Below are 12,562 nucleotides of genomic sequence, written 5' to 3'. Positions count from 1 at the left end.
TTTTTTTTTTTTTTTTTTTTTTAAAATTTTTTTTTTTATTTTAAAATATTTTTTTTTTTTTTTTTTTTTTTTTTTTTTTTTTTTTTTTTTTTTTTTTTTTTTTTTTTTTTTTTTTTTTTTTTTTTAATAACAATTTGTTCATTTAATTCTATTCCTTCAATTGAAGTTTAATATTCTCTTTTTTTCTTTTTTGATAAAGCAAATGTTTGTTAATTTTTATACATAATATAGACACATACTAAAAAAAAAAAGGAAAAAGAAGAAAAAAAAAAAAAATTAAAAATATAACATGAACATAAATATAAATATAAAAGTGATCATGAACATTTAAATAAACATAAAAGTGATCATGAACATTTAAATAAATATAAAAAATAATCATTAGCACTTATATAAACATTTGAATAACCATTAACATTTATATAAACATTTGAATAACCATTAACATTTATATAAACATTTGAATAACCATTAACATTTATATAAACATTTGAATAACCATTAACATTTATATAAACATTTGAATAACCATTAACATTTATATAAACATTTGAATAACCATTAACATTTATATAAACATTTGAATAACCATTAACATTTATATAAACATTTGAATAACCATTAACATTTATATAAACATTTAAATAACCATTAACATTTATATAAACATTTAAATAATCATTAACATCTATATATTTATATAATATAAGAAATGGGGAGAAATCGTACACAAAAATATAAATTAAGAGAAGAGAATTTAGAAGGAAATGGAAATACATTCCATAATACTTTAAAAGGTTCTTCTACAGATAAGACTTTACTTAATAAAAGGTCGACTCAAACTAACTTGTTTAAATTTAATGGAAAATATGAAAATAGAATAATAGATGATGATAGTACAACAAATAGTAATACACCAAATAATGCTATAGAAAAGAATAACAAGGGGAATGGTAATCGACCGAATAATAACACACAAAATTACATTACATTACTTCAAACCAATGTAAATTTTAATAAAATGAAAACACCCCAAGAAAATACAATTATTAATCTTAATAAAATTAATCAATTACATAATAAGAATCAAATATGTTCTAATAGAATAAATAATTTATGTAATTACGATGAACAATTATGTAACGTATTAAATAATAGTGAAAAAGATAAAAAAAAATTACATGGAAACAATAATATAATTACACATAACCATCAAAATAATATTACTTCAACATTATATAAGTATGACAATAGTTGTATAGAAAATAATCAATCTGATTATATAAATAAATTGAGTATCGAAAATAAAGCAAATACTAGTAATACATTTTATAATATAGATCAATTCGGTTTACTGAATAAAAAAAAAAAAATAAAATCACTTGAAAACCTTAAAAGTTATATATCTAATGATGGTGAGTCTTTCAATAATTCCTTCACAATTAAACCTTTTAATTCGTATAACAAATCAACAATGAAAGTAAAAAATATTTTAAGTAACGAAAAAACAATCTTATGTAGAAAGAATTGTAAAAATTTTATTCTGAATAAAAGAATAAACTTGGAACATTATAATTCAAAAAAAGGCAATAGCAATAATAATGATATGAATGAATGTGATGTAGTTAAAAATTATAAGCAAGACTATGGTAATAATAATAATAATAATAATAATAATAATAATAATAATAATAGTAATAGTAATAGTAATAATAATAATAGTAATAATAATAGTAATAATTATTATTATTATAGTGATAATTATATTAATGATGATGACAATAATAACTATTATAATAATTATTATTATGATGATGATGAGGATATAAAAAAAGGGGAACATATTTATTTTTATAATAAATATATTATGTCTGACAATAAACCTATATACAACAATATCAATTATTTTAATAAAAACGAAAGGAATGAAATTTCCAATGGAACGTTTAGTTATGATATCTTTAATCCACATAAAAATAATAAAGACAAAATATGTATGCAGAGATTTTATTATAGTAATGATTATTTGAGACCAGTCATATGTGAATATAAATCTTTTAATAAAAATATATATAAGTCAAAAATATGTTTACAAAGAGAAGAAACACATATACCTATTTCAAAAGAGTGTGCTGATAAATGTGGAGATAATAATAATAATTATTATTATGATAATAAAAATAATCAAAATAATCAAAATAATCAAAATAATTATAAATGTAATCAATATGTTAATGAACACAATAGTAATCATGGTAACAATGACAACGATAATAATGATAATAAGAATGCTAATAATAATAATGATAATAATAATAATGATAATAATAATAATGATAACAACAACAACGACAACAACAACAACAACAACAACAATAATAATAATAATAATAGTGGTGATGATAGTAGTGATGACAATAATAATGAAGAATCAATGAAAAAAAGGAGAAAAGAAAAAAACAAAAAAAAGAAAAAATGTAATAAAAATATATCAGGTAAAAGAAAAAATAATTACTCATATGAAAAATTTATAAATAAAAAGATTTATTCCTCAAATGACGTATATTTAACAGAAGAATATGAAGAAGATAAAAGTAAAATAATAAATGAAAAAGAAAAAACTATAAATTTAATTTCATATATAAGTGACAATTCATCTATATTATCTAATAATAAATTAAAAAATAATAATAAAATAAATAATAATAAAATAAATAATAATAATAATAATAATAATTGCTATAATAAAACGAACTGCAAAAAAAAATCAGTTCCAATAAAATCTCGTAGTAGTAGTTATATAGATATCAAAAATATTGTACATGAAAGATTACGTAGAAGCTATTCAAATACATGTATTTATAACTCAGAAAAGACCATACAAAATAATGTCCATCCCTCTTTTAATAGTAATATAAGTTGTAATTTGAATGCAAACAATATACATGAAACATCTAATAGTAATCATATTTTATTTAACAACTCTAATAATTATGTGAAGGAAAAAAAAAAAACTCAAAAAAATTCAAAAACGAGATTAAGTTCATTGCACAAAAATCATGTAAAAAATATAGACACCAATATTAATAAAAATTTCAATCCATGTAATTACGCAAAGAATAAGAAAAAGTGTACTACTACTAACAATATATATATAAATCTTGAAAATTCTTTACAAGATATAGAAAATAATATTATTAATTTGGATATGTCATTAGTTGACACTCATACAGATTTACACACAAAACAAAAATATATTAACAATAAGCAAGATAATATACCACTAATATTGCTACAACAAATTAAGGAAAAACAGAATTCTCTTTCTGATTCGAATGAGGTAGATAAAAAGAAAAACAAAAATAAAAAAGAAAATAAAAAGGAAAAGGAAAAAGAAAAGGACAAAGAAAAAGAAAAGGACAAAGAAAAAGAAAAAAGAAAAATAAAGAAAAGAAAAAAATCTATTACAAAAAATAATCAACCAAACACATATTATACTTGTGATAATGATGATGATAACCTCCTTAGTAATAATAGCGATACACCTATGTTTTTTCATTATGAAAATATATTAGATAATAATATGAATCAAGAGAAAAATAATGAAAACCACTCATTAATTAAAAAAGAAGAAAATATAACTTATTCATATAAAAATAATGAATCCACAAATAACTTTCTTATATTAGATAAAATTAATCAAATGCATTATATACACTCAAATAAAAAGAAAAAATTTAACCACAATAATAATAATTCAAAAAGACATCGTTTTGTAAAAAGCAAAAAAATATATTCAGCCAAATGTTATAAAGAAAATGATAACACATTTGAAAAGATGAATTCTTTCTATAGCGATAATAATATAATTATTAGAAGTAATTCTTTATCCAATATAATAAATAGTAATAATATCTTCTGTAACAGTGATATAAATGATATACACTTTGAATGTTCCTCTATATTAAGTAATCAAAATATTTTATTAAGAAATTCAAATGAATATAATATAGAAAAACAAAACAAACATAATAAAAATAATGATATGAATAATAATTTAAATAATATTATACAAACAAATGATACCACTAAAAGGAACCCAGTTTATAATTATCACAATCAAAATAATAATAGTAATAATAATACTATTCTTTTTAATACTGATAAGTCAAATCTTAAAGAAAAATCTCTAGGAAATTATCTTACAAGAAGCAAATCATGTTGTGATACTCTTGAAAATGATTCTAAACATAATATTTTTAATATTATGTCTGATAAGAAAAAACACGCGTCACATAATTATCACTACTTAGCTAGTAGAACGAAATTAAAAAATACACAAAGAAATATTCAAAATGATAAAGACAAAATAAAGTTAATCACAAAAAAAAATTCAAAACACCACCAACTAGAAGAACAAAAAGAACAAAATGAACAACAAAATGAACAAAAAAAAGAACAACAAAATGAACAACAAAATGAACAACAAAATGAACAACAAAAAGAACAACAAAATGAACAACAAAATGAACAACAAAAAGAACGACAAAAGATAACACAAAATATTTCATTGTCAAATTTATTATCACAACAAAAAAACGCCTCCTCCTTTAATGATTTACAAAAAAATTTCTCATTAAATTCAAGCAAATTAATTCAGAAAAAAAAAAGCCACGATGTAATCATTCCTAATAATATCAAAAATAATACTTTATATATATCAAAGGATATACTATCTGAACAAAATAAAATAAATAGTGACCCTAAACGTTATAAACCATCATCAAATGAGTTAAGAAATAAGTCGTGTTCAAAAGAAAATTTGAAAAGTAATTCAACTCAAATTCAAAATAATAATAAATTATATGATCCTATGGAATGTTATAGAGATTATGATTGTGCTCAAAAAATTAAAGAAGATATTTTACAAAATGAAAAATTTCCTTTCATATTTTATGATAGCAACCTTCGTAATTTAGTTATATATTATAAAGATAATTATACCACAGAAATCAAAACGAAATATTTTTCAGCTCAAAGATTTGGCCATGCCACAGCAAAAAAAATTTCACTTAACTTTTTAAGATCCTTAGGTGTTAATGCAGATTATTTAGAAAACAATAATGTTTTTTCATATGAAAGAGATACTAAAAGTAAATTGTTTAATATTGGAAAAGCCAAAGCAAACATAAACCCTGAAGAAAATTCAGATATCAATTTAATATATGATAAGAAAAAAAGAAATGTTATTGTTTCATGGAATAATCAAGTTAAAGGTTATAACTTTAGAAAATTCTCAACACAAAGATTTGGTTATGATGTAGCTATTTCTCTCTCCATTGACTTTTATAAAAACTTAGGTGGATTAAAAGAAGAAGAAGAAATAAGAAATTATATTAATCAAATTAATAATTCCTTTAAATATAATCGAAATGTAACAAATAATAATAAAAGAGGTAGAAAAAGAGGAAGAAGAGGTCGAAAAAAAATTATCAAAACAAAAGATGATCAATCATTATCTTCTGCATATGAATCCATAAACTCATCTACAAACCATTTTTATAATAATAACAAAAATTGTGAAAAGAAATCTTTCTTTTATTTACATAATATAAAACAAAATATTATTAAATGTAAACTGAATAATATATCTAATCAATATAATCAAATAAACCAATTTAAAAAATATTTCAACTTATTTTATGTTAATGAAAATATTATTGAAATTTTACAAAATCAGTTCAAAGAATTTAATACTCTTGATATTAAAATAAACAATATATACAAATATGATTTCTTTTTAAATAAAACATTTATATATATATATATAAAATATGTAGAAAATGTGCATGCCAAGTTATATATGGAACAACAACAAAATATAGAGCACCTTTTTTCCCCTTTAGAATCATCATATAAAATGCAGAAGGAAATGTCTATGGAAAAAGAAAATGTAAAAAAACAAAGTATATTAAATTTTTATGACAACGATCATTGTATATATACAAACAAAAATAATAATAATAGTAATAATAATAGTAGTAATAATAGTAGTAATAATAATACAAATTGTTACTTCAAAATTGTAGATCAACATTTTGATTTTAAGGTACAAAATAAAGACTTTCCATTAAAATACTTATGTCCCTATTTCTTAAGTAAATTGAAATACCATAAAGAACAAGACATTTTAATGAAAGGATATTATTCTAGTGATGATTCCAAGTTATACGATATTCTATTTATTAATAAGAAATATCATATTAAACACGCACCATGTAATAACAATGTAAATACTAGAAAAAGAAGAAACGTAGTAAACACTACTCATAAGACATTTAAATCTTCTACAAATAAAGAAATTAAAAGAAACGAAAAAAAGGAAAAAAACGAAACAAATGATATTTATAATTATTATGAGAAAAAAAAAAGAACAAGAAAAAGAATAAAACAAAATAAAATAGAAAAAGAAAGGGAAAGGAAAAATATATACATGCATTTCCAAAACAATTACAAAAATATCTATCATTCAAATAATCTTCAAGATGATATTTATCAAAATAATTATAATAAATATGATTATAATATTGATTATAATTTTGATTATGATGATGATGATGAAGATGAAGATGATGAATATTCCATAAGTGATGAAAAATATGATAATCAAAGAAATTATAAATACAAAACAAAAAAAACTAAAATTAGAACACCAGGAAGAGGTATAGGTAAAGGTAAAGGTAAAGGAAGAGGCAGAGGAAGAAGTAAAGGTAAAGATAAAGATAAAGATAAAGATAAAGGAAGAGGCAAAAGTAGAAATAGAGGAAGAATAAGTAAAATACATCCAACCAAAAAATTAATATCAAAAACATATTCTATATTAAACAGCAAAACAAACCAAAACATAAGTATAGATAATAATATGTTTTATACAAATAATCAAACGAATTATAAAAATGATAATAATAACTATTCATCATTTATAAAAAGTAACAAGTTTTTATCAAGAAATAAAAATATTAAAAATTTATTGGCTAAAGGAAAAAAATATATAGTTTGTTATAATTACTTAGGAAAAATACAAGTCAAAGTATTTCCTGCTGATGTATATGGAACGACAAATGCACAGAAAAAAACAGTAGATTTTTTACAACAACTTAAGAAAGAATTAAAAACAGAAGGGAAAATACTATATAGTGAATATGATAGTAAAGTAGCTTTTGATGTAACAAATTGTTTAAAAGATAATATTATCTTAAATTGTACTGAACAAACAAATTATTCATCCATTCTTCTGGAAAATGAAAATTCTCTATACCCTACCAATGATATATACCATAAAATTAATAATAACATAACCATAACAAATAAAAAAAAAAAAAGAGGAAGAAAAACAAAAGAAGAAAAAAATATGATACATGATATAATATCAAATAAATTATTCTCAAATAAAATATTATTAAAAAATAATGAAACGAATCATATTATGGAAAATGATAAGGCTCTTATACAATATCCAACATTTACACATTTTTTACAAAGTGATACACATATTTCGAATTATTCAAATGATAAAAATAATAAAAAAAATTTGTTTACACAAACACATAATCATAACGATAAGAATATTTGTGAGGAAAGAAAAATTCAAAATGATCAAAAATATAATAATACAAAATATACAAATGAATCTGATTTTTTTAAGGAACAAGAAAAAAACTATATACAAAATGAACAAATTATACATGATATAATCGAGTCATCAAATAAATTTAATAATGAAAATATCATTCCTATACAAGAAAATACCAAAAATTATATTGATGATGACAAATATATAGAAACATTAGATGATAAAATAAATAATTTTGAATATATAGATAATACAACAAAACTTCCCAATCAATATCTTCCAGTAAAAACATCCTTAAGTAATAATACTACTAAAAATGTAGATGAAATAAATACTTATGAAAAAAATAGCACATTCTCTAATAATAATGATATGGAAACAAATGATCAAAAACATTTTTTGGAATATATGAACAATTTGCCCTATTTAAAAGATCATAACAAATGTACTAATCATATTACTGAAAATGAAATAAACCAAGAACTAATAAATTCCAAGGACGCAAAAACATATGACACTAACATAATTACTGAAAGTGAAGTAAACATAGGAAAAAATAATCATTCTTTAAAACAAAACATTTTACAAATAGAAAATGATATAAACCATATTAATACCTTATATAATACATACAATAAATCTAATAATATGTATCTCTTCCAAAACAACCAACACGTTCTGGAACAAAATCAACAAAATGTAAACATTACAAAGAATTATAATTATCCTCATTTAAATCAAAGTAATCAAAAAGTCATAAAAGGATTTTTAACCTTACGAAAAGAAAAGGGAATATGTTTAAATGTAAAAAGAGTATATTCCCTATATGATTTATATCATAAGCTTATTAACGATTGTGATTATTCAGAATTTTTAGAACAAAATTGGAATACAAACATCTGGAAAAATAAATATGATCAACACGATGATAATACAATAACGCAAACCAGTCCTATAAGGACAAGAAATTATAAAAAAACTCATGGGTATAATAATAATGTAGAACAAAATGAAAAATATGGAAAGTTTAATAATCAGCCTATTCTAAATGAAAAAAATGAAAATGATCAAACAAACAAAATTAATCAAATAGATGAATGTAACCAATCGAATCATCTTAATATAACGAAACAAATAAAAACAACAAATTTTCAAACTATATTACCAATTCAGATAAAAAAAGAAATTCCTCATGAAAAGGAAGATACACAAAATAGAACATATAATACAAAAAATGATTGGACTGGGTTAGTTAAATATAACACATCAAAAGGTATTGTTAAAATACCTAAAATGTGCATAAATAAATTAGCTAGAAAAAAAGGTTATATGAAAATGACTTGTTTTATATATAGAGGAAAGGGAGAATTTGTTTCCTATTTCTTGGAAAGAGGAAATAAAAACTTTAATTTTAGAAATCAAATAAAAAATGAACAAAATGAAAATGATCATATAGATTCATATACATCTTATAACGACAATCATAATAATTATAATAATAATAAACTAAATAATTACACATGTGGTGATATCTTAAGTAAAGATAAATCATTAGCAGATAATAATAAAAAATATTATTTAAGAGATAAACCAAATATTCAAAATAATATTACATGTTAAAAATTAAAAGTTTCTTTCCCCATTATTATATAAATAAATAAATGTAAATATATATATATATATATATATATATATATATATATATATATATATGAAAATTTTTAATTATCTAAATCTATGTCTTTGCAAAAATAAATATATTCATATGCATACATATATATATATATATATATATATATATATATTTATATACAAATTTGTACCTTGTCATATATTACTTTTGGTATATTCAATTTTTCTCTTCTTTTTTCTTAATGAATAATTATATATATATATATATATATATATAATATGACTGTATTCTCATTTGAATATATTTTGAAATTCAAAATAAATTTTTTTTTTATAGTATAATAAAAGGAATATTGTCAAGATTTTTAAAATTTTTTTAAATGAAATTATGAATATATAATATATTTTATACTAAATTTATTTTACTAATCATATAAATAGCTTTTTGTGTGATTCATCTTTTTTCAACTTTGATTATGTTACCTTTTTATTTTTTTTTTTTAATTTTTTTTAGACTGATAATTAACAATTAGTTATAATGAATTATGTTTTAAGGTTTTATGAATTTTGCAAAATTTATAGAACTGTAACTTGATATGAATTTTTAATTTATTATAATTGAAATTGTATAAAAATAGAAAAATGATGGGACTTTTAAAATACATAATATACATATATATATATATGAACAAAAAAATTTGATAAGACTAATTAAAAGATTTACATATATATATATATATATATATATATATATATATAATGTTTGTATAATATTATGATCTATATATTTATTACAAAGAAAAAAAAAAAAAAAAAAAAAAAAAACGCTCATTTAAAAGGATATACTAGCTCCTTCTGTATTCCCTCTAGAAACAAACATATCCTTTGCCATCGTTTTTACTTTTAATGAACTTGATCCTTTTGGTAAAACACTCATAGCATCAATGTCTTGAACAACAAAAGGTTCTCCTGTATTAAGTGGCATGACCTATAAAATAAAAAAGATGAATAATTTTTGTCATGAAAGGTATATTTAAAAAAAAAAATTTGCAGATAATTATAATATATATATATATGTAATAAGTTTTATTTATTTAATTTTATATTTTATACCTTGCTTCCTTTTAAAAAATACAAATCCACTTTTATAGGAAAAGAAGAATCAAAATGTTGTAATAAAGTTAATTTTCCTTTTATATCTTTTGCTTCTTTAACAAATTGGCATATTCCAGAATAAAATAATTTTTTGTCCGACTAATATAAAACAAGAAAAATTCAAAATGAAAATATAGTTAGACACATATATATATATATATATATATATAATTATAATTTCAAAAAAAAAAAAAAAAAAAAAAATATAATTTTATTTATATTTTTCGAGTCTTATTTTATTTCCAAACCTGTAAATTTCTGATTAATTCATTTTTTCCATTTCTATTCACGAATTTAAATTCTGGAACCTCTTTTGTTGGTTTTATAAACATTAAAGCATTTTCAACTTTTTCTTTTTTCCATACAATAAATAAAGTCCCATTCGATGCATTGTCAAAGACCAAATAAGCTCCCTTTTCTTCTGACATGACAACGTAAGAAATTATAGATAATGTAAATGGTTTTCTTCTTTTTTTTTTTTTTTAAATATAAATAAGCATATGTATATAATGTATTTTAATATATAACAAATATACTATATAACATTTTTATAAATAATTTATTTTTTATTTTTTCGTTCAAACGCTTGATTCTCTTTATAATTTATACATAAATACGTTAAAAATATATATATATATATATTAATTTATGATATAAAAAAAAAAAAAAATTTTAAGAAATTTATATCATATCAAAAGAAATATTAAATTTAACATATTATGCACAAAAAAAAAAAAAATTAAATTAAATACTATGAACAGAATTTTCCTAGTATAAAAATTATATACATATAAAAAGCATTTTTATAGCAGAATTTAAAAAGAAAAAAACAAAATTAAACAATATAAGTAAATATATATATATACACAAACATACGAGGAACCAACTTGCCATAACTCATATAAATGACAAAAATATGCATTTCTACATTACTTTAAAGATTGAAATATAGTTGTACAAATATTTTAAAACATAATTATACATATATATATATATATATACATTTCACAACTAATTTCATACTTCAAATTATATATTTAAACAATTTTAAAATCCTAATAAAAAAAATTCCATGCATGTCTTACTTTCATTTTTGCACTTTATATATATATTTTTTTTTTTTATATATGAAAATTCAAATAAAAATATATTTAATTTAAGAATCTTTTATATTTATTTATGGTTGCAAATTGTTGACTTAAAATAAATTTCAAATAAGAACATAAAAGATATGTTAAAAAAAAAAAAATTAAAATATGTATAATTATGAAGTTGAGCATGTTAATTATATAGGTATATCTATATATATATATATATTTTAAATATATTTTACTTTACCTTCTTCCTTATTATTAGAAATTCGTCCTGAAATAAATATTAAGATATATATATATATATATATATATTTATTTAGTATCACTTTTAACATTTTAATTATTAAAAAAAATATATTGATAGTATATAGACATTTATATTTATAAAACTACTTAATTTTTTATTCTACATGTATATTATTTTTAACCTTTTACTTGATATACGACATTCCTACAACAAATAGCCATCTTCTCCTTTTTATTAATACAAATATAGAAACATAAAAAAAAACAAATATGAAATAATATATATATATATATATATATATATATATATATATGTATATAGAGAGATGTTGTATTAAGAAAATTATAAATGTGTAATTTTTTTAATAGCAATATTCTACTTTTTTTTTTTTTTTAATAATCCTTTTATATATATATATATATATATATATATAATATTATTATAACAAAAACAACAAAAATGTAAGATATAAAAATATAAAAAATTAATAACACTTGAACGTTTCTAAAATATATACATATTTTTCAATGTACAACTATTAAATAAAAATGTTAAAAATATAATTTTCTCTTTAAACAATTATTTTAATATAATTAAATGTTTTTAAATATATAAAGTTAAGATTTTATATATATATATATATGTAAATCAAAAAAAAAAAAAAAAAAAAAAAAAAAAAAAAAAAAAAAAAAAATGTTTAAAAAAAAAAATTTTTAAAAAAAAAAAAAAAAAAAAAAAAAAAAAAAAAAAAAAAAATTTTTTTTTTTTTTTTTTTTTATTTTTTTTATAAAAAAAAATAAA

General features: G+C 19.1%; 2 protein-coding genes across 2 annotated transcripts; one reads left to right on the top strand and one right to left on the bottom strand.

Moving 5' to 3' along the window:
* Nucleotides 1-712: 712 nt before the first annotated feature.
* On the top strand, nucleotides 713-9,253 carry PRSY57_0727300 (hypothetical protein; the record flags this gene model as incomplete). Its single annotated transcript, XM_012906926.2, has 1 exon — nucleotides 713-9,253. One exon carries the CDS (start codon nucleotides 713-715, stop codon nucleotides 9,251-9,253), a length of 8,541 nt encoding a protein of 2,846 aa, XP_012762380.2.
* An 844-nt stretch (nucleotides 9,254-10,097) lies between these two features.
* PRSY57_0727200 (hypothetical protein) lies at nucleotides 10,098-10,848 on the bottom strand (the record flags this gene model as incomplete). Its single annotated transcript, XM_012906925.1, has 3 exons — nucleotides 10,098-10,253; nucleotides 10,379-10,519; nucleotides 10,669-10,848. 3 exons carry the CDS (start codon nucleotides 10,846-10,848, stop codon nucleotides 10,098-10,100), a joined length of 477 nt encoding a protein of 158 aa, XP_012762379.1.
* Between the last annotated feature and the right edge of the window lie 1,714 nt (nucleotides 10,849-12,562).

This window comes from Plasmodium reichenowi, chromosome 7 (genome assembly GCF_001601855.1).
Source record: "Plasmodium reichenowi strain SY57 chromosome 7, whole genome shotgun sequence".
In the NCBI taxonomy this organism is placed as follows: Eukaryota; Apicomplexa; class Aconoidasida; order Haemosporida; family Plasmodiidae; genus Plasmodium; species Plasmodium reichenowi.
Note: the sequence above shows the minus strand (reverse complement) of the source record. Positions and strands in the feature narration are given on the sequence as shown.